At 50.0% G+C, this 27,345-nt stretch overlaps 3 protein-coding genes across 3 annotated transcripts; all 3 read left to right on the forward strand.

Moving 5' to 3' along the window:
- The first annotated feature begins 686 nt into the window (after positions 1-686).
- On the forward strand, positions 687-1,433 carry LOC131077511 (uncharacterized). Its single transcript, XM_058015021.2, has one exon. The coding sequence runs from the start codon at positions 687-689 to the stop codon at positions 1,431-1,433; it is 747 nt and encodes a 248-aa protein (XP_057871004.2).
- A 47-nt stretch (positions 1,434-1,480) lies between these two features.
- On the forward strand, positions 1,481-3,227 carry LOC131872364 (NADH-ubiquinone oxidoreductase chain 4-like). Its single transcript, XM_059216063.1, has one exon. The coding sequence runs from the start codon at positions 1,520-1,522 to the stop codon at positions 2,123-2,125; it is 606 nt and encodes a 201-aa protein (XP_059072046.1). The 5' UTR covers positions 1,481-1,519; the 3' UTR covers positions 2,126-3,227.
- Positions 3,228-3,411: 184 nt separating this feature from the next.
- On the forward strand, positions 3,412-3,831 carry LOC131077510 (NADH-ubiquinone oxidoreductase chain 4L). The gene has a single exon (XM_058015020.1). The coding sequence runs from the start codon at positions 3,412-3,414 to the stop codon at positions 3,829-3,831; it is 420 nt and encodes a 139-aa protein (XP_057871003.1).
- Positions 3,832-27,345: the final 23,514 nt, after the last annotated feature.

Here is a 27,345-nt window from a genome sequence, read left to right on the forward strand (position 1 = left end):
CCAGGTCCATCCATTGAAGCACCAATAATAGCACTTGTTTCAGCACCACCCGCCAACATAGAGAAGAGAGGGCGTGCCTGTAGCTTACCCAGTAGAAGACCCAGCAGCATAGTTCATCGGGAGTATAAGTAGCTAGAGAAGCAGCTTTAATAAGTTGATCCAGCTTGGGCGATGATTCTGATCTTGATCCGGGGGTAGGGCATGAATGTTACGTATAGAATCTCGAGCTCCGGGGTCTTCACGCATATGTATCAACTCTTCTTTTGGAACCATAGCTGCAAGAAGTCATCAGTTCAAAGCTCGCCTTCCTTCTCGACTAACGTGGCGCCGCCCCTAACTTTTGAGAACCAACTCCTAGTTCCCCGTTCCCGAAATGTTGATTAATTGTATTGATGATTTGGGAATTTGTTCATTCCGGGGGCACCCGACATGGCATTTCCACGATTGCATAACATTCCCTCCCGGTCGTCGCCGCCTTCGCCGTCGCCATTCCCAGCCTTGGTAGAAGTGGGTAGCGGCACTGGGTGGACGGTCTATCCGCTTGAGCATCAATCTATTGTGCGGGAAGGGAGTTAGCCGGTTACAGTACTTCCGGTGTCGGCCTTCCTTGCTAGATTTTATTGCCTTGTATTTTTTTGAAACTATTAGAACAGAACACGGAACTCACTACTCCATCAGAAAACAAAATGACCAACTATAGGACCGATCTAAAGGTTGATGAGATCGGTCGAGTGGTCTCAGTCGGAGATGGGATTGCACGTGTCTATGGATTGAACGAGATTCAAGCTGGGGAAATGGTCGAATTTGCCAGCGGTGTGAAAGGAATAGCGTTGAATCTTGAGAATGAGATATTTATCCTCCCTACCCCATTGAATTTTGTCCTCCTATTTATCCTCCCTACCCCATTGAATTTTGTCCTCCTATTTATCCTCCCTACCCCATTGAATTTTGTCCTACTATTTCTCCCTACCCCTCTATCACTTTCTCCTCGTCAAAAACGAAGGAGAGAGGAGAGCCCCCCGCCCGCAGTGGATCAAGCCGAGGAAGGGCCTTTAGAAGAGCCCACCCCTGAACCCGAGGAGGGGCCCGCCGATGAGGAATATCAGGCTGAAGGCGAGGAAGAAACCGATGGGGAAGAGGCTGACGACACCGAGGAAGCCCAACCCAGAGGGTCCTCGCCCGACACCTCCGATTACGAGCGTGAATCGGGGTGGGATAACTTGACTCCCGAGCAACGAAGCATCCTTAGGCGGGGGGATAAGAGAAATAGGGCATTCTTGACCTTTGATCCCTCGAGTCCTTCCTCATCCTCTGAGGGATCAAATCGCGGCGAATTCTTGACCTTTGATCCCCCGAGTGCTTCCTCATCCTCTGAGGGAGAGAACTCGGAGGGTACTGGGGGGGGCTCCTGGGGTGATGACGAGTGGGAATAACTTTATCTTTACGATAAGGGAAAGGGGGGGGGCAGGTTATAGTTAGGGGGGAGGGATGTGATGGATAGACTCTTACCGAGACAAACATGGATAAACCCATCACTCCTCCGTTCGTGTTGGGAGCCCCATCTGCTGTTGTGTTGCCAACGAATCCTCCCAATGTTTCTATGTTACGGCAATTTCGTGAATGCTATTCCGATCTGAGTGGTCTGATTCCGTGTCCCGTGCTGGGGAGCATTATCCTCCTCTTCATTCCAAACTCAAGAATACGACTGATACGATTCATCGGCCCGTGCGTCTCTCTCCTCACTTTCTTGTACTCCCTCGTTCTCCGGATGCAATCTGATTCCTCCACGGCCGAATTCCAATTCGTGGGAACCATTCGATGGCTTCCTCATGAGAACATCAATTTGTACATGGGTCCAGATGGTATCTCCTCATTCTTTGTGGTATTGACCACATTTCCAATCCCTATTCGCATTCTAGTGGGCTGGTCCAGTATAGAAAGTTATGGGAAAGAGTATGTTATAGTATTTCCAATTTGCGAATTTCTCATGATCGCCGTGTCTCGCATGCCGGATCTTTTACTACTCCATGTTCTTCTCGAAAGCGTGCTAATCCCTATGTTGTGCGGAGCTGAGCACCTTCTATTCGCTGGGAGCTTCTCCCTCTGCAGGAGCCTTGTGCAGTAAACCCCCTACGGGCGGTCCCCCGCGAAGCTCTCGGGAAGAAGGGTAGTCTTGTGTGTGGGCATAGCATTCCCGAACCGACATCCATCTATGTCTTGGGATCGTGGGGTACTCCGGGTAGTGGGTACCTCGCACGCCCCGCCTACTTGAGTATTGTATGGATATGCGGGAAAGGGTGCTCCCGGGGGTCCGACTCTTCTAATTCGGGGCAGGGTGCAGACACACTTGCGCGGATTCGGGTGACGGCTACAAGGCGAGGGAGAGAAAGGAAACTGTACCCGACCAGGGATGGACGTAAACTCGGTTGCTATCGCAAAGGGGGGATAATCGTCCTGGTCCTCGAAAAAAGCCGCCGCCCGTATGCCCTATAGATAGTAGGGATCGTCGCCGGCTCCCTCTTGGCAAGGAGAGGGAAGGAGTTGCTGAAACGAAATGGACTAGTATGATTACGAAGAGAGACTGGCCGCAAAGAGAAAGAGCCGAGTTATGGCGCCGTAGGGCCCTCCCTCATCTAGAATTCCTTACCACCCTGCTTCACTTCCCTCGCGAATAGTAGGGGCCCACCCACCCCTCAGTGTGCATTCATAGGGCCCCTACTCGCGAGGGGCCGTTGGGGGGTATAGTCGACGTTGTGGATGAAATGCCTTACAATCTATAGGGCGTCGATCATACGCCGCAAGCATCCATCTATTCTTTGGAGACAGAGAAGCGGAGCCCCCTACCTCTATATTGGTCTATAGTTGGGCGAATCGAGTGGGAATCCACCCATGGAGAGGTAGGGCATCGACATGCCCTACTATAACAACTACTAGAAAGGGGTAGGGGTTATTCTAGCGGGCTGATTCATTATTGTGGGCCCCCTTCTTAATAAGTAATCCCTACTATTCGCCAGGGTTCTTTTAGCCCCCTACTATTCTTGATAGAAGGGCCCCCCCCATTCTAGTTATAGTTCTATGGTTCCCCCTCGACATTCTATGGGTCTGGGGCTGATTAATTGACTGATTCCCTACTATTGGGGGCCCTACTCTTTTCTATGGCCTTTTCGGGGTCTGCGAGAAAGCGAATAGTAGGGGGCTAGAATAATATGAAAAAGGGCGACATAGTAGGGGGGAGGTAGATTACTACTCTAAAGGGGGGGGTGGGGAGCTAAAGGGAAGCAGGCTGATGCCATTAGGCGGGCCCCTTCCAATTTTCGTAGTCCTTTCCTAACTATAGCTAGAACTGGTGATCGATTCCGAATTCAGAATCAAGTCCCCTCCGGAATTTCCCCTCCGTTCCACGTTCCCGAAATGGATCTCGTCAAATATTCAACATTTCCTATGATCATTCCCCTCTCGGGTATTCGGGGAATCTTCCCAAATAGACGGAATATTACTATTATGTCAATGTCCATTGAATCAATGTTACCAGCCGTCAATTCGAACCCTTTGGTATTCCCCGTTTATCCGGATGATATGATGGGTCAATCATTTGCCTTATCGGTGTTAACGGTGGCAGCTGCGGAATCTGCTATTGGGTTGGCCATCCCGGTTATTACTTTCCGAATTCGAGGGACCATTGCAGTAGAATCTATCAATCGCATGAAGGGTCGAGCAGCACCAGCACGAATTGTTTTGGTCGTTTTTTGGGGGAACGAACTGGCCGCTACAAATACGAAGAACTCCAAAGCACGGAACTACTATAGCCAACCACTAGAGCTAACCAGCTAACTACTTTGGCTAACTACTATAGGTAGGTAGGTAGGTTGCCCTAAAGATCCCCTTAGGGCAGATTCTATACTACACATGCCCACCCCCCCTACAATTCTATGGGCTATTCTATTGGGGCGGGGTAGGTTGATTCAGTTGTTGACCCTGCCCTACAATTCGCCTCAATTGATCGAGTTTACTGAGCAGTTTCATATCCTGTTTCGGATCCCCCTTATTAATCTGTCAATTAATCAGCCCGCGAGAAAGCGAATAGTAGGGGGCTAGAATAACCCCTCAAATTCTATGGCCCAGTCATAGATGCAGATCGAGACCGGGATCCTCTAGGTGCAGATATAGTTGACCCAGGGTCCTTGGCTTCAGCAGTTCCGGAGCCGGTTGATCCGTCTCGCAAATGAACCAGCAGTATCGGAGTAAGCAGGAGTAGAGATAGCGTCTTAGCCAGTTCGAGTACCGGAGCCAGGTTACCTACAAACATCAGTATCAGTTCGGGTCGACCCATAACCAAGAAATGATCTAGCGGAGTCGGGGGCAGGAGCACAGGAAGCAGTTCCGGGTCGAGATTGGGGTTACTCTTCAGGTGCAGCACCTGTAGTAGTAGTTTCATCCATTGATCCAGTTAGAGATCGAGACGCAGTAGTAGCAGCTGGGGCATACATAGGCAGCTCCGAGGCGGATCTAGAGGCATTAGTGGAGTACCTATCCGATATGGAAACAGCCCTACAATTCTATGGGCCGTATCAGTGGCGGGAGCACGGGCAAAGACGTAGGAAGCTTTCTTAAAAGGGGTGCATCGGAGAGGAGCAGAGAGAGCAGCATCTGAGCCCGTTCGTTCTCTCAACCCTAGCATCGGTTTACCCATAAGCCGCGCGCGGCTGATCCAGTTGATCGAGTTTCTCCTTTTTCCACTATATATATCGCCCCGCATCCCCGATGGTTCAATAGCCAACAGCGTAAACATCTGAGCCAGTAGCTGAGGTAGCGGTCCTCCAGCCGTTCCCACCCCGCTTCGGTGGTTTTCTGGAGCATAGGCAGGTGCGGTTGGCCGGGTGAACTACTTATTCTACGGAAGAAGAAGCCTTTTTGAGAGAGGCATAGGCACCATGGGCCGGTCAATCAATCATTAGAGACGCAACGTTCCGGACTTTACATGCGCGCATAGATCGAGACCCGGCCCATCACCAGCAGAGGAATGGACTGAGGTTTAGGTGGAGGGAGCAGTCCCGCTCCGGGGCAGAGGCAGTTTATTACCCAGCATCAGTGCCAGTCGAGGATCCGGGTGCGCATAGAGATGCAGAGCCACAACTATACCACAGAGAATTGTAGGGGCCGATTGGAACCCCGCAGAGACATAAATAGTTTAAGATCCTCCAGGTACCGCTATAATTGGGTGGGAGGCCCCGGCCTATTCTAAGGGTATAGTTCCGGGTGGGTCTAGCAACTATCGAGTGGAGGGGGGCTAGCCCCCCCCTACTATTCGCGAAGGGTTCTTGATAGAAGGGCCCCTTACTCTAGCAGGTTGTTAATTAATTGACTGGGTGGGCCCCTATTTTCTATTATTCTGGAGGAGGCTATGGGGGCGTCATTAATGAACGCATTAATGAACTGCTCCCCTAGGGGTGGGAGGAGGCTATGGGGGATTCTAGCAGGTTTATTAATTAGGCCTGCAGAGGTAGATGCCGTTGTAGGGGCCCTCCCACCCCCGCACTAGAATTCCCTCCTATCAAGCCCCTGGGTGGATTAATTGTTGATAGTAAACCAAGCACTACAATCTGTGAATGGGCACTCTGAACTACCAACCAATCCCCATCTATGTATATCTATATATATATAGGGCAACGACTTCAGGGGTGGGTGGGAGGCTATAGTACTGGTTGTATCACGGCTACTATAATGGATGGATGATCCCACCTCTTATAGACGTACGTGCTACGACTTCGTACCCACCTATCAATGATCGTACCCACCTAGATATATGAGTTGTTGGTTGGGAGTCAATGACCCACCTTTCTTCGTACCCACCTATCAAGCACCTCTCAACTAGACTCCCCACCCATCCCAATGATCGGATCGGTCAAGTTGAGTACCCACCTAGAAGAGTCCCCTGCCGAATAGTAGGGGCCCACCCCCCCCATTATAGCTGAATAGTAGGGCAACATTGGTTGGGATTCAATGATCCCCGGCAACAACTAGAATTCCCCCCCACCCCTCCCACCCACCCCTATGGCTTTCGTATTCTTTCGTCTGGATGGATGATGTGTGATGGATGGATGAAGATTCGGGCAGATATATATATATATAGCCGGGCACTTGGGGATGGGCTACTGGCCATATCGGCTGTATAGGGGCCCATCAACACTTGCCAGGGGGAATCAAGACTTGCGGGGGCATGGAGACTTGGTTATGGGCTACTAGTAGCCATATCTATATAGCCGGGGTACGGGCTACTGGAGTTGGGGATGGGGATGAACACTTTGATTCGGGCAGATATATATATATATAGCCGGGCACTTACAACTCGTTTCTATTGTCGCTTGAATACCAGTAGGAAGGATTCCAACCAGTAGGAAGGATGAAGTTTGTTGGGAGGAAGGCTTCATTGGAGTGCCCCCCATCTCTATCTAAAGAGGATTCCGTGTGAAGGATTCGGTCGTCAGTGAAGGAGTCAGTGGTTGCCCTTGGTTGCCCATGGGGATTGGGTCGGTCATGTTACTACTATAGTAGGAAGCTCGATTCACAGTGAAGGTTGCTATTCGGGAGTGCCCATAGAATTGTAGGGGCCATGAGGATCGGTAGGTTGCCCATGGCGGTTGTTGAACTTGTATTCCCGGTTGTATTCCCTCTATAGATTTTCCTTCAATCACAAATCCTTAAGCCCGCTAGTAAAGGCAGGCAGCTCCTCATGAGCTGGGGTTGCCCAAAGAAATGTTAACCGGGTGGGCTCGATTCTCCGATAGGTTTCCCAGAGCTGGGGTAAGGGGAAGAGCTGTACTGGAGAGAGCCTCACTGCTCGTGTAATAGCTAGGAATCAGCCTTCTAAATCGCCCACCCACGTTTTTATCGATTCTATACGTAACATGAATAATAGAATAATAGGGGGTGGGCCCTACTATTCTAAGGGGGCGTTAGCGATCTTCCTTCGAGAAAGTTGGGCCCTATTATTCTATTATTCCCCTACTTTCTATTATTGTCCGGTTGAGAAAGAATGTTAGGCCAATCCAATGAAGCCGGGTCACCTTTCAACCATCCATCCTTCCTAACGAGGAGCTACTCTTGCCTCCCAACGGGGAATTCTTTATCCAACTATAGCCGGAGGAGAGGGGAGCTATAAGGGGTTTATCCTCGTTCCCTTGCCGGGACTACCCGGGAGGAGGGAAAGAACAACATAAAGGAGCGTTGATAGGAGCGGAGAAAGGATTGATGCTCTGGCAACTATATTGGGCAATAGATTGATGCTCGAATATATGGGACCGGGTTAACGTTGAGGGAGAGCTAGAACTCCCTGATCAGATTAGGGCGGCTAACTGCTCATAGTTGGGGACGGTGAGCTCCTCTTTCTCGCATTTGTTTAATTACCCACCGGGGGGGATGGAGCACCACCGGTTGCCCTTTACTCTATAGTTGTTGAATTCCGAGAAGTAACCTTCCTTGCTCGGGTACCACCTTCCTTCCGAACAATCCAATGAGGGCCCCGGAACATCCGCGACTTTCTCCCCTACCCGTCCTTCACCCACGGTTAGCCTAACGTTACTTTCTAGCGAACTAGTTCAACCTGTCCTAACTCTGTGGGCTGGCGGTGGGAGGCTTAAGCTATAGTTGATTCCCTCCCCGGATGGAGTAACCGTCACTGTATTGAACTCCCTTCCAGTTCATTGACTTTCTTTCACTCTCGGCCTGTAGTTCTGGTATGGGTGGGTCTCGTTGAAACTGGTATGGGTCCCTGAGGAGCTACGGATAGAGATTAGCCTAATCTAGCGGGAGGATGATAGTCTACTATTAGTTGAACCGGACCATCCTTTCTTTTCTTTTATGAGAAAGAGAACTGGAGCACACCCCCGAGTAGTGTCCTCACCCCCGGTGGATTAGCAGCAACGTCGAATTCCGATTCAACAACGTTGAAGGAGCTAGATGCCGTTGAACTCCCCGCTATCTCCCACCCACCCCAGTTTTCGGGATGGAGCGATGTTCTCGAACCCCTATAAATTGTAGGCAGCTCAAAATCTATCCAGTCACGGGGTTTCAAGCAGCGAGAACCAAAGAGAACAAGATTAGGCTACTAAACAAATGGAACACAGGTTAACAACGTCGAACTGCCCTTTAGAATAGTAGGGCCATCCTTTGAACAACTTGAACTGCTTTCGGAGGACTACTCTCGATCGACTAGGGCTCGACTGCATAATCCATGCGATAAAATCCAGGATAGTCTCTTCCGTCCTAACTCACTTCACCCTCGGTTGGCTGTCCTAACTCATCACTTGATACCGGTGATTAGAATTCAACTTCCTCCTTTCTCGGGACATCTGTTCAAAAAAATATTAGAGGGATGGCCGGCAAGAAACAATTGAGTCGAACTTCAATAAAGATGCGGGCTGCTTCACCGACTTCTGAATCACTTACATAATCAACTGGATCAAGATCATATGCATCAACTGCTTAAGCAACTGCATCTACTGACTCTTCGGCTTCACCGGATCAAGATCATAATAAAGGGCATAACCAACTGAACAATAGAATAGAGGGCCTCCCACCCACCCTTCTCTCAGTGCCAGAGGGGCTATCGGTGCTACTTGCTTTGTTGCTGGATCTACCAATGCTGGTGGGTCTGGAACTGTCATAGCAACTGGCTCTGCAGGATCTGCTACTGGCAAGCGAGAATGGATCTTCTACTCCTTAATCTACTGCTGCTAGTGCGAGAGCTGACTCCGTCTCTGCGTATGGATATGGGTCTTGATCTGTATCTTCATAAGCTGGGTCTCAATCTTTATTATATGATGCACCCGTCCCTGTCTCTACTCCAGCTACCCCTCTGCTGCCCTTGCTCCCTCTTCTGCTACTGGCTCTGCCCCCGGTAGTGGTTATTCTACTGTATCCGGGGGCGGGAAGGAACTATAGTTGAGGCGAGATTATGGTTTTGAATCTAGAGACTCTGGTACTCGGAATGGCCCTATTCCTCACTCCTCTCCCGAGCAAGATGGATTTGGATATTTGACTGGCAGGGTGTAGTAACGGCTATCAGTGCTTCTCGCTAGTGTGTAACTGTTACTTTGTTACCGTTTACTCAATTCTTTCTGCCTATAGAAAAAAGAGGGCATTCAGAGGAGAGGGCTTTGCCCAACCTTTACTTTCCACCCACCCGGCCCCCCTTTTTCATCTTATTCCTCCCACCGCAGGCGAATCCCCAAGAATTGGCAGTTGCATATTATTGCTGGTTAAGCTTAAAATGCCTACCTGAATGAAGAGGGCGATGAAGTATTCATTCGAGTTAGGGTGGGGTTAAGCCCACAAGAAAATCTCGTTGTTGTTATTCGGGGAAGCAGGGTGGGAAACAGATAGATAGTCTGGCTCACATGACTGTATCTCCGACGCTATAATCCCCTCCCACCCAATCTTAATCCTCCCTCCATGCAATTCCCGGGCCCCTACAATTCTATGGTAGGGGGTGGGTGGGGCTCGATTAGTTGTGGGTGGGAGGATATAGTTCCGCGGATCTCGGGATCTCTCCCTTGATCAACATAACTATAGTTGGGTCTGGCTCACATGACTGTGCCTATTATTGAACCCGAACGGGCCCCTGCAGGGTGGGGGGGGAGAGGAAGCTTTGTTTAGGAGGTTGACCATCAATTCATTGATCGACTCAAATCCGGAAGGGGATCGCGAACATGACTGGAGAACCGACCATCGGAAAACCCTATGTTGACCGGCCAGATTCTATACGTAACATGCCCACAACTATATCCGGATCATCGGGTATTGATTGCTGGGTAGGGGGTGGGGTATAGGGCGATAGGGGTGGGGTAGGGGTGGATAGATTGCCATGGGGGCACTATAGATGCGGATGGCAACTCTATTATCTAGTTGTTCCCCTTCTGGCATGTTACGTATAGAATCTTCTTCACCCCCCTACCCCTGCATGCATGCCGGGGCCGAATCCCGGGCATGTAACAGCTTGCGGCAACATTAAACTAGAGTGTAGGCTGAAGTCCGGAACGGGAGCAATAGACCTTCCTTCCTTCCTTAATGCGTACTTTGAATATTCCCCCCCAAACCAAACACCAAACACTACTAGAATTTAGTTGCCTCTCAATTATTTAGAGTTCTGGCAGGGTTCAATCAGCAGGTTGCTGGAAGTTGTTACCGAACAATCCTATCTTTCCGCTATTGGGTGAAGGATGGGCCTCCAATCCTATCTTTCCTAATCTTTCCTTCCTATAGTTGCCGGCCTATCAGGCAGATTCTATACGTAACCCTATCAAATTGTAGGGGCCAACTATCAATTAAGTTGTGGTTCTAGATTATTCCCCTCAAATATATTATTGTACCATCTAGTTTCCCTTGCCTACACAACCTGCCCTAGCCGCCTTTAGAATAGTAGGGAATCCCGCTATAGACCCCCTATTATATTATTCAAACAACCTGGCAACTATAGCCATAGAATAGTAGGGGGGGCTGCCCATAGGATTGTAGGGGGATCGGATCTCTGCATGCATGACGTTCTGCCAATAATCTGAAAGGGGGCCTTTACCCTTAAAATATAGGGGTAGGGGTAGGGATCTCTTGCTGCTTTGAACGGGAGGACTGGTAGAGATGGATATGGAGCACGAGCATGCCCAATAGATAGTAGGGCATCGGGCCCTATTTTCTATTATGAATGTTACGTATAGAATCTGCCTTCAGCCTATTGTTTCTTGCCGGCTATCGCGCTACCCAATAGATATTTGTTAGGGCGGGTGGGGCCTCAACGTTATCGTCGGGTGGGAGGAAGGTAATTCTCCGGAGGAAAGGAGTTCCATCCTGAACTGCTGGAGCTAAGGTTAACCCACATCTGAATGGTTGTGAAGATGTGGGCGGAGCTAAGGAAAATGAAGAGGGTAGGCAAACTCCATCCCACACCCCTGCACGGTAGGGACTCATCCAATAACACAGGAGGGTAGGGACTCTATTCAGAGGGTAGGGCCAGCGGATGCTAGCTAGTTCTAGTTCAAATGAAGGTAGGTAGAACTAACTTGTAGTTATAGATACTAGATATCTGGTCCGGGGAGAAGAACCATAATAGCTGCCGGTCCTCCTGCCCTACCATTTTATAGGCAAGAAAGTCGACTCGTTCCCCTCCTTATTATAGTTCTATAGAGTAGAGGGCAACCGTGCAGGGGTGCCCAACCCCACCACCCACCTACAATAATCTACCTCCCAGGGGGGGCCAGGGGCCTTGGGTAAGCAGATAGCATGCTAGTGAGTTAGGTCCCCCTACCATTCTATAGGCTCTTCCCGAGGACTTCCTTCCATCCGGACTTCCTTCCATCCAGTTCAAAGCTTACCCTTAGATTTAGGAAGGCCTTCTTTCTCTGCAACTACTATGGAAGGGCCAAAGGAATAATATGGCCACTTCCTTCCTTCTTTCTGCATCCATCGATCAGCCTCAAATTCTATGGGCTGCCCTAACCGATGGACAGCACGCACCACCTCCTAACCGGAAGGAAGGCAAGGGAACGGAAGCTCGTCGTAGAACTTAGTTGAACAAGGATGCTCGTCCTCACGGAGAGAGCCCTCTAGTCGTTGGATGGAAGCTCGTCGAGGCCCCGTAGGGGGCGGTTGTTGAACAAGGCATTCCCCTAACCAATAGTTGCCCTCCCTTTCTATTCTATAGTTGGATGGTCCAGCTTGAGAACTATCCCGCCTATAGAAGAGTAGGGGCCTCGGTCCAGCTGCTATCCAACTAGAATCGTTGGAGTTCGGGATGGAAAGGGTGGGCATCTATAGATACATTACTCCTCGCTCGATCGGCCATCCGGTTGGGTCCCAACCCCACCGACCATATATTCCTTAGATTAGTTGTTGAATTCCTTAGCCATCAACTATAAGGGTAGACTGTACTGTCTTGGGGTAGACTGTACTGTCTTGCCTCTTGCCCCTACACCACCGCAAACCCCACCGACCATAAGGAATGTATGGGCGGTCGCGAAGCGCTGGATGGGTCCCGGTAACTACTTTCATTATCCAACCGTGCAGGGGTGCTCCATCGGCCCCTGATGGGTGAGAACAAATCTAGTTGGAGATGGGGGAGGGCCCTTAGAATAGTAGGCAGTGAAGGCTGAGTTCTAGCATTTGTTTAGCCGGCGGGCTTTCTCGCTTCTGATTTTGCTTCTATCCGGTAACCGCTACTATAGTGCCAACCGGTATCGACGTTAGTTTCTGATGAATATGCTTATTTCACCTTCCTTCCAATTCTCGCCCTAGAGTTTTTCTAGGGCCTTCCGTTGGAACTCAATCTCGATCTCATCCTCCAGCCACCGAATCCCCCGGTAGATTCTTGTGCCCAGCCGGGTAGCTTTGTCCTCCCACACGGAGTAGGAAGGGTAATGGTAGGAACCTCCGGTGGGAGGCAATAGGCTGGCTATCCAACTAGACTAATCAACCCACCATGTGAGCAGGAAAGCAATCCCCGGGGGTGAAGGCGAACAATCCAATGCCCCGGTTTAAGAAGGTAGGGCCAGTAGACTAGTCTTCCTTCCGGTCTCACAATAATATAGATAGGGGCTCTTTCGTCGAACTCCCTCCCACAAGGATGCTCAGTGGGGTCCTTCCTTCCTCTTCGAAAGAGTTCAATAGATGGGCAACCGAGGGTGAAGGCCAACCGGTATCAAGTTAGTTAGGACTTCGGTTGAACTAGGAACCAATAACTCTTGCCCCCCATCCCACCCTTTTAGGTTCTTCGGCAAATGAAAGCTCAGGTAGGCAGGAAAGAAAGACTGCTCGACCGGAGGTGGGTGGGAGTTAACTACTCGGAATGCTCGACCTGATAACTATTCGACCTATCCTTTCTCGCCGGCGGCTAACTCCCTGCTATAGAGGGCTAGAAAGAACTCTGAGGGCCCCAATAGAAGGTGGGGGTTCTCCCTGCCTCCTTGATCTCCCTGGGCTATGTTCAATGTGCCGCTTAGGACTCCTCCCACTCTTGCCCCGTCCGATGTGAGAGAATAGCAAACCGATGTGAGAGAAGAGGTCGATTGAGCGGATGGAGAAACTCCTACTATTGCTAAGGTCCTAACTTCTACCGGATGGGCAAAAACAAGGATGGTCCACTATCCCTCGGTGGCCATGTTACGTATATAATCGAGAATGTTGACTCTACCGTCCTACAGGGAGGGGGTGATGAAGGATGGCCTAGCCAGATTCTCTACGTGATAGCCGCCACTAAGATTCCCTGCATGCAGGGTGGTTGGATCGACCGGTTGCCCTGTCTCCTCCCACCCACCCCAACCTACGTAGGGCCTTCCGAACAATCCATATTTCCAATACCGCCCTACACCCCCGCAAACCCCACCGACCATAAGGAATGTATGGAAAAGCGGTCGCGAAGCGCTGGATGGAGATAACCGTGTCCGAGCTCGCTCGAGATTCTCGACATGGTCTTCACCAGCGGCCTATTATGGTTCTTTAGGCAGCAAGGATGGAATGAAATGTTAGCATCGGTAGTACCTCCAGGGCTTGGCGTAGCTTGTTCCCGAATACAAGGAACACCCCTTCTCAAGACCAACAGGTTACAGGGGCGACTAATCCGAATTCAAGAACCGGGGGTGGAAGGCAATACCCTCTACTCACCCTATTCTACTGAAGAAGTTAGGCTAGGGTAGCTCCTCAATAAAATGGATGTCCATCCCGATGAGTGAACTATATGTATGTTAGGCAGGCCGCCTATAGATAGTAGGGCCCTTCCTAATTGATACAGTGAGTCCTTAGGCTGGATTGAATCCCCGCTTCACCGGTGGGAGTTAACTACCTGGGGGCTGGGGGTGAAGCCTATCTAGATGGCTGGCAACTTCTCTAGTCTTACATCCTTCCTTACTTCCTTCCGGCAAGGATGGATGGAATATAATAAACAAGGATGGATGTTTCTCGGCAGGGAGTTATAGCCCAGGTTCGACGTTAGCCGCCCGGAGGATCCAAAGTTTCTATCCGAGCCCATGCTTTCCCACTTCCCTCGGTAGTCCAATTCCCACTACCCTTCAATTAGTTGTAACTAGAATAAGGAGGGCAACCGGTTACCCGGCTAACTACTTTGCATGCTTCCGGGTAGGATAGTTGGATGGATGGAGAGCAGGCCCTCAATAAAGAAATGGGCACCCCCGCCCGGTAAGAGGATGGGAGTTAACACGGGAAGGAAGGTATACGAGGAGAATGAAAAAAGGATGGGTAATGGGTAGGACGGTGGGAGGGAACTCTAGTACGGATATATTTGTTAGGCGTACGTTTCTCGCCACCGCTCTATCCTTCAGGCCCCTACTATTCTATGGGCGAGTTATTGGTTCCTAGTTTAGATTGTTATTGGATGGCTTCATTCACCCTCGATTGATTGTTTGGCTGGTTATGCAACTATAGAGGGCAACCGGCGGCCCCTATGGACGAGTTCCCCATACAACTATGTTCGACTCTCCATCAGTAACAACTAGAATAAGGCAACCGGTGGTGCTCCATCCGCCCCGGTGGGTAATTGATTGTTTCCCTCGAGCTAACCGGGGGTGAGGATAGGTCACCCATCAGGTGTTCAGTAAAGGTAACTGTCTAACTTCGGGTCCCCGGAGGGCCCCTACTAGCTTAATTCTGTTTAGCCAACTCAACTCTATTGGATTTATGCTCGGCGGATTCGGGAGGGATGCTCGTTTTGCCCGGATCTGTAGTTAGGACAGTTTCAACGAGGACCCGGTGGTGCAGAAGGTTAATACCTAACATGAAGCCCATAGAATTGTAGGGGCCTGTCCAGAGAATGAAGGACTACCCGAAGAAAGGAAGGACCCCACTGAGAAGAAGCTAGTCAGCAATTAACGAGGCCATCCTTCACCCCCGGTGTAGGAAGGGATTACCTCGGCCTGCAGGGAGACAACTATCAATAAGGGAGGGGGCATTACCTCCCGGAAGGAAGGACCCCATGTCCGGAAGGAAGGTCGCACCAAACGAAGACTAACTAGTTGGATTGCTTTCCTGCATCACCCCATGCCCGGAGAGAAAGAATCTGGATAGCCCTACCTTCTCTCTTTTCTCGCCCTACCGGAAAACAATAACAATATCAGAGTTATGTAAGAAAGGTCCATCCCAATATCAGAGTTACGCTCCAGAGGGATTGGAAATAGAAACAGTGGGCCCTACTATCTATAGGCAACTAATCTAGCTCCGGAAGGAAGTCAACTAGCAACTCTAAATAATAAGGCAACCGGACCATCCTTAGCTGCTTTCTTGTTATCCGGTATTAGTTTGGCCTCAGAGAAAGGGGGCGCACCCCATCCATCAGTTCGGGGACCTCGTTCATTAAGTATGGGTCCCTAGAATTCGGGTGAACCGGTAGTTGAATATTTTCTCTTCGCGAGAAAGGCAAGAAAGCGGAAGGAACTGGATGGAACTCAACGAGGAGCGGGAAGGAGTTCGACGAAAGTCTTCTCTATCCGGGAGCCTAACGAGGAGCTCGAGAAAGAGGATAATTAACCGGCAGGGATGGAGTTCGACGAAAGTCAAATTATCCATCCCTTCACCCCCTAACATTCTTACGCCCATCTACCTAACATTCTTCCGATGAACCGTGGGCCATCCTTCACCCCCAGGCAATAAGGAGCTACCGTGGGCCAGCCCCAAGTTCTATATAGAGAGTTCCCCAGGCAAGAGAGATTCTTCAGCTGGACCGAGGAGAGAAAATCGACTCTATTCTATTTTGAGCTCGAGGGCTAACTCAAGAAAGAAGAATCGGGCGGCTAACTAAAGAATAATTTCCTCTCCTCGATCTATCTGCATATCCTCCGGGGGTGAGAAAGGAATGCTGCTCCATCCATTGATATCTATCCTTCACCCTCGGTTGGAAAGAAGGTTAATCCGGCCCATCCTTATTGTTCGTTGGGACTCAGCCGAGCCCGAGCCTTCGAATAGGTAGTCTAGCGAACTGCCTTCTCGGGAATAGAACCCCCCTGCATGCATGCAGGGGTGAAGGACAGGTAATGAAGTTCTCCTTTCTCTGGTCTTAGCATCCGACCATCCTTCCGAGCATCCGACCGTGGGTGGATACCAGCATTACTTTCCCTCCAGCCTGAACCGCTGCACCACCCTGAACCCCCGCTAGATGTCGATGGACAGCAGGTTGAAATAGATGTCGATGGACAGCAGGTTGAGAGGATAAGCAATAGATACCTTCGATCGCCCGGGGAGGAAACTAACTAACTATAGGTTCGCCCTACCATTCTCTAGGCGGGTGGGTGGGAAACGTTCAGTTGGCAGCTGGTCGGAAGAGAAGTTGGATTGTTCGGCTCGGCCAGATGTTGGATTGGGTGAAGAGAGGTTCTCGCAGCATCAGCATTATCGGCCCATAGTAGTTGTGAAGGCAAGCTGGATGTTACCCCCGATGGACAGTCTCTAGTCTAACCGGCGGAGGGAGATGACTGATGCTCGCCCCGTCCGGAAAGTTAGTTAGTTAGGGCCCCCACGGAAAGTTAGTTAGTTAGTTAGCCCGGTGGCGGTGGGAGTGAACAAAGAATGGTTTCTACTGTGCCCCTCCCTGATTTATTGCATGCTTTCATTCTTGTCTTCACCCCCAGTATCCTAGTTTCTATCGAGAAAGGGCCAACAATGCTTCGGCTATCCGGAGGCAAGCCTTAGAATAGTAGGGCCGGCAGGTGGGAGGACAGGAGATCAGACTTCACCGGCTGAAGAAAGGAAGGACCCCAGGTTAGGATGTTGAGATTGCCCCGCATCCTCCTTTGCATTGAAGTAACGAGTTAACGAGACCGCCGTAGGGCGGCTATCCGGGTCAAGAAGCTGCTTTCTTGTTATCCGGTATTAGTTTGGCCCAGGCTTTCTCTCTAACCGGACCCCACCGACCATATTCGCCTTGGGTGTATTAGCTCTTTGTTTCTGGCGGGTCAGAAGGGCGGAAGGGCTCCTACTAATATATGCCCAAGAGGGTGATGCCCAAGAGGGTCAGTTGAGGGCGGCTAACTCCCTGATGCAGATTAGTTGAGGGCTAGAACTTCCTATCGCTCCACCGGGGCCCTAACTTCCTATCTGCGGCCCCTGTGGGAAGGCGGGGTGTTAAATGTTACGTAAGTAGGGGGTTCTCAATTATAGACGTGATAGCCTAACTACAGATGGAACCTGTCCTTCACCGGGGAACTATCTCTCTCCATCCATCCTCACCCCCTTCCTACCCCTCACCCACGGCAGGCATCCTCCCCCGGGGATGTATGGGTAGGATGGGAGGACAAAGCCTGTAGTTGGGCCGGCAAGAAAGAGAGAAAATGTGCCGCATGGGCTCGGATATAAAAAAAGGATCCTCCGGCGGCTAACTCCCTGCCTCCTTGATCTCCGCTAGCCCTACTATTTTATGGCGAACCTGGGCGGCTAACGTGGAACCTACCTTCTTTGACCCATCCGAATAGTTGAATGAAGCTTTGTCAACTATACCTTCCAACCGGTCACCTTCTTTATTCTCCTTGCCCTCACCCTGCTGCGGTATCAACTTAGCTTGACAACCGGTATCAACTAATAAAACATCCTTGCCCTCCTCCTTGCCCTCAGGATGGATAACTATAGTTGGGGTTCAGGCTGGAGGGAAAGTAATGCTAACCCTCCCACCGGGGGTTCAGGATCAGGAAGTCGGATGAAAGTAACCCAACTCAACTAGATTGATGCTCGATGAGCGATCACAAACAAAGAGGGAGAGCTGAGCTAAATAGTTGAGGGATAGTTGCCATCCTCCAAAAAATTATGGAGTTCCCATCCTTGCATTCCCATCCTTCCTTCCTGCTGATTGAACCGGAAATAAAGCTACTTCCGGTAGTCCTAATTCTCGATGGCCGGTAGTCCTAATTCTCGATGGGAGTTGATGACTGGATATGGCTGGAGATGGGCTAGCTAAAGACTAATAGCGAGAAAGCCTACCCACACCCCCGGTTAGCAGGGTAAGAAAGAGCAATCGCCCCTACTATTCTATTGTTGGGGTGAAGGATGGCCCCCTACTATTCTAAGGGGGGTTCGGGCCAAAGAATGTTAGCAGGCCCTTGACCGGGGGTTAACCCATCTCCAGTTAAACAAAGTCCAGCCAAACAAGAAATCTGGTAGGTTTCTCCGGAAACAACTAATCTAGCTCGAGCATGCTTTCATTCTTGCCCTCAACCGGGGGATAGGGCAGGAGGGGGTGCCACCCACCCGAATTCTAGGCTTGAGAAAGGATGGTCCAGCTGCTTGCCTTCCTTCCTTGGCTCCAATGAAAGCTCAGGTAGGCGGGACTGACTCCCGTTCAAGAACAATCTGAACTGAACAATCCAACCCACCTTGTTACTTCCGGCTAGGGATGCATGGTTCCATCCAGCCACCACCTTCACATCGGGTGGGAGGGAATCTATAGTAGTCCATCCTGCCCAGGGTAATTTGGATCGACCTTCCTTCAGGAAATAAAGGAATAGTAGGGCCTTCCGGTTGGAGACCAGAGATAGTTCTCTCTCTCAACTGCTCAGAGCGAGCAAATCAACTATTTTGTTTGGCCAGGATGGAAGGAAAGCAAGCAGTCCGGGTACCCTAATCAACTACCGGGTAATGGCCCCCCCGGAGCTATATTAGTTACCGGGTAATGGAAGGAGGAGCTAGATGCCGTTGGAAGCTAGTTGAGGCATGTTACTCACTATAGGGGGTGAAGGATGGGCTATAGTAGATGGTAGGGCCCAACGTCGATTTCCTGGGGGTGAAGCTGTTAGCAGGAAAGAAAGAACAATTGTTAGCAGGAAAGAATGCCGGATAGAAACAAAGCATCGATCAGGTTAGCTAAGTTGACTGGGGCCCCTAACCGATGGAGACCGATGGACAGCACGCACCACCTCCTAACCGGAAGGAAGGCAAGGATGTTTGGATGGAGTTGCCCTTTACTCTATAGTTGTTGAATTCTCGGTAGTTCTTCATTACCCCCGAGCGAAGGTGGAAAGAAAGAATGCTCGACCAGGGGCACAGTATAAAACAAAGGATGGGAAACTTTTCGATGGGACTTGCCTCTCACCCGGAGAGCGAGGAGAGCGAACTAGTTTGGAAGGGCACCGACTCCTTCATCTGGCTTCAATCCCGCCGACAGAGAACAACTATAGTGAGATTGGCAGATGAGAAAGCCGACAGAGCATTTCAGATTGGCTTCAATCCCGCCGGACAGCTGACTCCATCCTTCAGATAGTTGAACTCTATTGCCTGGGGCCCTAACTTCCTACCGGGGGTGAACTCTAGGACTACCCGGCAGGAAATAAAGCCGGATAGAGGTGATGGTCAGTCTGCTGATTGAACCTTCCTTTGGATCTTTCTCGAACAAAAGCAGCGAGAACCAAAGCCCCCGGTTGCTGCCGGCAACTCGTTAATTAGCTGCCTGCCTCACCCCCGGTAGCTCCACCTGCCGATCAGGATAGGGTCAGAGCCGGGGAAGGGCTCATGCTGTTCCATCCTGTGTCTCATGCTGTTCCGGTGTAAAGCTATAGTTTGTGGGCTGGCCTAACTCATCGGTGGGAGGCTATAGAAATACAGATGGAAGTTAAGGATGGATAACAATAGAGGGGGTGTTCAGGCCTTCATTATAGTTATTTGTTTTACTTTCGTCGAACTCCCTGCAGGGCCCGATCCAAGGAAGGATCCACTTCAATCGATCCATCCTAGATGAGAATACTTTCTTTAACTCGTTCATTCTCGAGCTACCGATGGGTGAAAACGACTAATAGCTGGAGATGCTAACCGGGGGTGGAGAGCCCTCCAGCTCCCTTAAGAAGCTAAACAAATGCTATAACTTTCACCCGGAATGGCGAGACTAGCAAGGAGAACGTCGAGTTCAACTATCTTCCTTGTTCGAGCATGCTTTCATTCGACTACTGATGAATAATTCCCCTTCCATAGTAGTTGTTGGGACTCAGCCGAGCCCGAGCCGCTTTCTATTAGTCTAGCTTCCGAACTGCCCTATCTAAACAATAGTTGATTAGTTTGGCTGATAACGGGGTTACCATCTCCTTCATTGCCACCGTTCTGGGGTGTATTAGCTCAGCAGGGTGGAAGGAAAGAACTATGGAGAACAAGAGGTTAATGAAGTATGGTTTTTAGCTCGAGGGACCTAACTACTTTGGGCTTAACTCCCTCCCTGAATACGAGGACCCGGTGGTGGCTGCTCTGCCAACCCCACCGACCCACCCTTCTGGCAGGTTAACAATAACAACTGTTCTCACATGCCACCCTGGTGATGGCCGATGGACTTTCTTTGATTCGGATGGTCGGACCTCAACTACTAGCTCGGGAAGAAGAAGTAACGAACTCCCTTCCTCCTAACGACAACCTTTCTCGCTGGACCATCCTTGACTAGATTCTTGAGCTCATGCTATTGTAATTGGATAGCCATCCTCCACCCCCGGTTGTAAGTTCGTTCAGGTAGGAAGTTAGGGAGCGAGATCTCCTCGTTCAAGCCCTCAGGTTGTAAGTCTGGATAGGTCGAGCATTCTGCCCATTAGAATAGTAGGGGCCACCGTTCCGGGGTGTGGGAAGGGTGCCCGGCCTGCTAACATTCTTTGGGTTGGATGGATATGACGTTAATGATTTGCCGGTGCCCCTAGGAGTGGAAGTGTGCTCTCCCCCTCCTTTTTTTTCTTCTAGTGAGTTGATAACAAACCATCCTGAACCGGGGGTCCTACCCTCTCCTGTTCAACCGGAAGGCCTAACTGACCATCCTTACGACTAGCAGGAGAGGATGTTCTATAATTACATACGTTATATCGTTGGGGCCATAGCGGATATTCGTTGGCTTTCAAAAGTGGGTGATTTGGAGCTGCCCCTACGGGGCCTCAGTTCCCCGCTACCCTACGGGGCCTCAGTTCCCCGCTACATGAATCCTAAGCTATTCCGCTCATAAAATTGCGACCAAATTATTCTCAAATTCCCTTGCCGAATAGTAGGGCGTTAGCAACTTTAAGTTGGCAAAACTGAGAACGGATGGGAAGCAATGCCCCTACTATTCTATGGCGAGGATGGTTTGGCCCTATATATCTTAGTTGCCAGTTGGATGGGAAGCAATGCTCCTACTATTCTATGCCGGGGATGGGAAGCAATGGAATGATATTACGCCCAAGGATGGGAAGCAATGCCCCTACTATTCTATGGCGAGGATGTCAAAATGCCCTACTAGTCTATGGCAATGCAAATCGGAACTAACTATTCCCGATGGAAAATTAGGATGATAATGCCCTACTATTCTAAGGGGGGTCACTGGCAGAACTATAGTCCCTCCCAACCCTGCAGGGAGGACAACAAGTTGTCCGCGAGCCCCTTCCGATTTGAGTCGATCAATTTCGAGGTCCAACTGTATTGAATTGACTATTGAGAGGTAGGGTGTTTCGCCGACCAAACTTGGGGGGCGGGTCACTTTTGACCCCATGTCCGGCATGGCATCAGCTTGCTAGAATCAATCAAAATTCTCGACTTTCTCTTAGGCCGGAGAACCTATAGTTTCCCACCCACCCGGGTCACAACAATCGAGATACCGGGGGGGCAGTCATATGAGCAAGACTTTTTATCAGGTAGGGGGTTGACTGGGGGGCAGGTCACTTTGCCAGTCTACCGACTAGAATTCTGAATCGAATCAGCAACTATAGCCCAGGTTGGGTGGGAAACTATAGTTGCTCGATTCTAGCAACTAGAATTGCTTAATCTAGCGTCAAAATAGCGAGCTGATGTTTATTTGAGCAGGTTAATTAATAAGGGGATGGTTAATTAATTAGCTTGCTATAATAAGGGGGCGTGTGTGGGGATGGGTGGGGGGGCCCTACTATTCTATGGTGTTATGAAATGGTCTCTTTCTCGTTGCAGTCCTCCAATTATGGTGAAAGCGACATAACCAACAAGAGCAGTTTATCCTCCAGGTATCAAGAAGGTCAGTCATCAAGGATGAATACCCCTCATGCTGTTTCACTTGCATGCCTGGTGTCAAACCAATTTCAATGGGAGGGAGAGAAACTTTCTTTGCGATCACATTAAGTTCTATGGCTTCAATGTCCATCTCTGATATCTGCTGCACACTCTGACTTCCACTCTGATCAAGCTCAGGTGCACTATCATCTGGTACAAGCATTATCCTTCCAGATTGCATTTTAATTTGTTGATAGGCTGGCTGGCAGCCCTACAATTCTATGGGGCATCGACTGAAAGCTCCTCTGCCGCCTCTTGATAAACGACTAAAGCCTGAGATACATCACTTGCAGCAACACTTTCCAACCTTTTAGGATCAGGTTGACCAGCAGGATCACAGTATAGATTCTCTTCCTCCTCTAGTGGCAGCCTTCTGTGCCTTCTAATTGGCCCATCTTCCATCCCATTAGAATAGTAGGGGTTAGAATAGTAGGGGCCCCCCCATTCGTTAATATGGCGCGATTAGATTATAAGGCGGCGGGATTATCTAACCAACCCCGAGACAACGGAGCACTGGTCTCATCCCCGTAGGGGTATCACGTATATAATGGTGTGGAATCTCGCCTATCCACCAAACCCTTCCCCTTCCCGCTTTATCTTCCTCCCACCCTACACTATTGCTTCCCACCCACCCGTTATCCGGCTATCCTCCCACCCTACACTATATCCGGAACTCTACTAAAAGCTGGGAACCTTAGCCCCCCGACTTTTCTACCTCTGCCATTACTATGCCCCCCACCCTGCCTTGATAGGGGTTGGGTGGGAACTATAGTGCGTTCATTAATCCGTTCATTAATGACGCCTGCCCTAATTCGAGCAGCTTGCTAGAATAACCCATAGAATTGTAGGGGAAGCTCTAGGGACTAAGATCGAACGAATTCGACAACTTTATTCTCTCAAGTTGTTGCCGCTGCATGCAAATATAGATGCTTAGTTACAAAACTATTAGCGCAGGTAACCCTCTATATCCCGTAGAATTGTTATAGAAAGCGGCGGTGCTCATTTATTTACCCCATGTAGTGTGCAGGGGATTGATCTCGCGCTTAGTACGAGTAGAGATCCAGCTGTCTAGCAGTCAAGGAACATTCTTAAAATAGCCTTTGTGTTCGTGTTGTGCAACTTGGACAGACAAGGATGACCACACATCCTGTCGAAATCACATATATAGTGGTTTCGCTCCTTTCGGAGAGCTGATCGGTGAGCACGGTTGATCAACTACTTATGTGTTTCAAGTTTGAGGTATAAATAAGTAGGAAGCAGTCTCCGAGGTAGCTAGTGCAATGTAAGAAGCAGTAACTAAGACTAACATCACTAGGGCAAATCAAATAGCTAGAGCCTTGTTCTCTGAGTCAATGTCAATGGTTTCTTTCATTAAGCGCAGAGGGAGTCAAACCGGCCATCAAAAGGTTAGGAAAGGCGAAGAGACGAGAGGCGATATGCGTTAGTTGGTGAGTGTGGGTGAGGGAAGCACTACTTAATGCTGTTATTGGCTCATTAGTCTTATTCATTGGATGGACAAGCAAACCGAAGATGATGGTTAAATGAGCAATCAATAGCTAATGGTTTATTTCGCTCGTATCCTTCTAGAGTTATCAGATTTGCCATTTATCTTCCTATGAATGCACACTGCCATTAATTAATTGCTGATGAAGCGGTGGTAAGCCCCTACTATTCTATGGGCCCTACCCCATACTATTTGAAGGGTAAGGGCTTCCTACCGCGCCGAGAAATCTTCTCACCGATGCCTACCTAAGTAAAGAATGCCTGAGTTGAGAAACTACACTCTCCCCAAGCAGAATAGTAAGCAGTCGCCATGCTACCTTCTCACCACAGCTCTCCCGTTTCAACTGCCACTGTTACGACCAAACGGATACGTAGTCACTAGCTATTCCCATCCCTCACAACCGAAGGCTTCAGGCCCGAAGCGTATCTCTATAGCCGGGCGGGTGGGAACTATAGGGTGCCCTGCAGGGTGGGAATTGGGAATGATGTGGGAGTCATATCGACGCGTTTACCCCTATCCCAAGGAGTTCATACCTGGAGGCAACTACTCCTCGACCTCTTACTCCCACCGGGGGGGTAGCAGAGATAGAAGGGGGTACTCCTGTCCCAACCCCTTCCGGGTACATATGCACCTATGGATGCGAGAATCGAACCCACTCCGGTTTTGTCCCCAGATACGGATATATGCCTGGGGGACGTCACCCCTTGGGAAGAATGGTTCTATGGATCCATATCTCCCCTTCCACTACCGCTATAACAAACCCCTCGCTGTACCCGTAATCCCGTAGCGGTTTCCTAACTGCAGTTATTCAAACCCCTTCGGTATACATCTCACTTCGCCATTGCCACAACGAATTCACAACTAGATGGTGGTCGTTTGGGGATACCAGTCACGAATGTTCCCCTATAAGAAAACCTGAATCGACGGATACTCGACTAGCGCCGTGGGAATGAGAAGGCCTCTCAACTCCTTCGAGGTCGGGGTTGGGTGGAACAATAAGCAGTGGGAGACCCCGTTTCGCTTAGCCCTATGCATAGGGAGGGCCCCTGAATGTGGGTCAAATCCCCTCAGTCTAAAGGGATGCTACTGGTGGGGAGTGAGTCACTAGTCATCCGCCATTTCCGCAACTATTTCTTAATTGTGACAAAACTGGATGAAAGCCTTCCGACAGACAGCCCCCCCTTCAATGGTTTTAGGGGGTTATGCGAGAGTCTCTGGCAGAGCATCCGGTCTATACTTTCTAGTCATAGTCTCTGGCAGAGCATCCTTCGGTCTGACATCCTCCCCTTCTGTCTGATCAGAGCATCTCACCCATTGCTCTGCCTATCTGTATATATGGTGAGGGTTCGACTGCCCTACTCTATATAGCGGTGAGCCCTACTCTATATAGCGGCTCGACTCGACTAGGGCTCGACTGCGTAATCCCCATATCCATATATAGAGTTGGGGTTGGGCTCAACTGATAGGAGGCTCGACTAGGGCTCGACTGAGGAATAAGCCTTAGAATAGTAGGGGGAGCTCAACTATAGGTAGGGAGGGGGTGTTGGCTCGACTCGACTAAGGAATAACTATAGATTAGAGGGTCTAGCCCTATCCCTATCCATGCTATATACCCCGGCTCTATATCTATGGCTCGGCTTCCCGATAGAACCCCCCTATGCCCTATCCCTATACCCTATGCCCTAGACGACCCTAGCCTTCAAATCATAGGGCAAGGTAAGGGAAGGCCCGGCCGCGAGAGATAGGGCCCGCTTAGTATCTCCCCAGTCGAGGGCCCAGCCCAACCTCTCCGCATCGTATATCTTATCTTCATTCAGAACAGAACAGCCAGATAGTTATGCTTACCCGCTTAGCCCCCATCCATATATAGGGCCCGGCTATATCTATATGGCGAGTGCATTCGAACGGCGAGACTGAAACTCAGACGCCATGTCGAGAAAGGCAAACGATAGAAAAAATATAGATACTGACTTACCTCGAGTTCAGGTGGGCACTACTATAAGACGAACGGCGAGACTGAAACTCAGACGCCATATCTATATCTAGATATAGGGCAGACGATACCTACCTTCAGATCAACCCACCAAGGGAACAGAACAGATCAACCATTCGGTCCCCCTCTACTGCATAGGGTATAGGGCCACCAGATAGATCTCTTGAGTAAAGGTCGGGAACCTAACTTCGGATGTAGTGACTTGTATATATATAAGACGGCAACTTGAAGCCGGCCATAGATCTATAGGGCAACTATAGTTGTGCGACGGTAATACAACTTGAATCGCTCGCGAAATCGGTAAGGGGTGGGTGGTAATAAGAGAGGCCGGGTGGGACGTTGGGTTGGGTTTTGTTTCACTTTCAAAATGAAAAGCCACCCCCACCCCAGCCGTGGATTTAGAGAGAGTAATCAATCTAAACCTAAAGGCCTTCGTGCCGCCCCCGCCCCCCTCTATAGATATGGCATTAGATGCCGTCGGGTCTCTCCCTTCCCATTCATTCCATTCATCACCCCGCCCCCCCCCACCCCCCCATTATAGTCGAATAGTAGGGCCCATGAATGGGGAGATAACAATTCCCATTCATTTCTAACTGGAACTGGCACCCCCCCCCATTCATCACCGATAATACAATAATAGCGAATCCTTGACTCCCCGCTAGGGGGCCGAGGGCGGCTATGCTATCTATAGTTTAGTGACAGTCGGCACTCGACTGCCTATATTTATATCTATATCTCAACCGATCACACCAGATCCGCTGCAACGATACCGGTGATATGATGAATAGATGGGGATGGGCGCATCCATCTATTATATACGTGATATGACTGATGATTGTATATCATAACGGATGGCTGGATGGATACGTGTATCTCGTGATGCGACTGATGTGGTGACTGATATCACGATCAGTATATGATTCTAATGGATGGCCCCATCCATTATCCATACTTTATATGGGGTGGGGGGGCCCCTAGATATATAGGCCACCCCTCTCCCTCGACCAACCAATCAGAAGGAGAAGGAGAAGGTCGAGTGGCTAGACTATATAGATAGGGGCCCACATCACATAGAGATAGGGATTCCGGCCCATGTTGTTGCCCCCGGAGGTAGATTATTGTTGGATAGGGATTCCGGATTAAGCTCTATATAGTAGGGGTGGGGGTAGGCCGTCGGGAGAGAGCCTCAACCTCCAGATGGCCGGGGAGGGGCGCCATATCTATCCATATCTGTATATAGGGCCTTTAGGCACTCGACCGCCCTATAGATCTATCTGGGGAGGGCGGGCACTCGCGCCGACCCGGCCTATAACTCCTGCAGTCAAGATGAGATAAGATCAGATCTATAGGGGCGGGGGAGTCCCTCAACCTCTCCTATCGGTTCCCCATATATGGATAAGCCTGACCCAAAGGAAAGGAAAGGCACGAGGGAAAACAAACACCACTGCCTGCTTGCGCATTCGCATTCCAGCTCTCCACCCCAGTAGTTGGTGATGGTGATGGGTGGCGGTCGGAAATGACCTAACCTATCGGTCGAGTGAGTGAGTGAGTTATATATATAGGGCCGTTGCCGTCGCCATATGGGGCTACATATACAACTGCACCCCCATATATCTATATGGCGAACGACTATAGGCTTGGGGAGTTGGGAGTTGGGATGGGAGGTGCCCCATATCATATATAGATAGGGGAGATCACGAATACGGCCCCATATACCATATATAGATAGGGGGGTTGGGTTGCAACTTGCTGAAATCGGTATCTGAATCAATCGAGTCCCCCAGATATAGATAGGATAGGGGTCCCCCTCGATCTATCTATCGCCCCCATATATAGAAAAAGGTTTTAGGGGGTG

Source organism: Cryptomeria japonica, unplaced genomic scaffold, assembly GCF_030272615.1.
Source record: "Cryptomeria japonica unplaced genomic scaffold, Sugi_1.0 HiC_scaffold_577, whole genome shotgun sequence".
Lineage (NCBI taxonomy): Eukaryota > Viridiplantae > Streptophyta > Pinopsida > Cupressales > Cupressaceae > Cryptomeria > Cryptomeria japonica.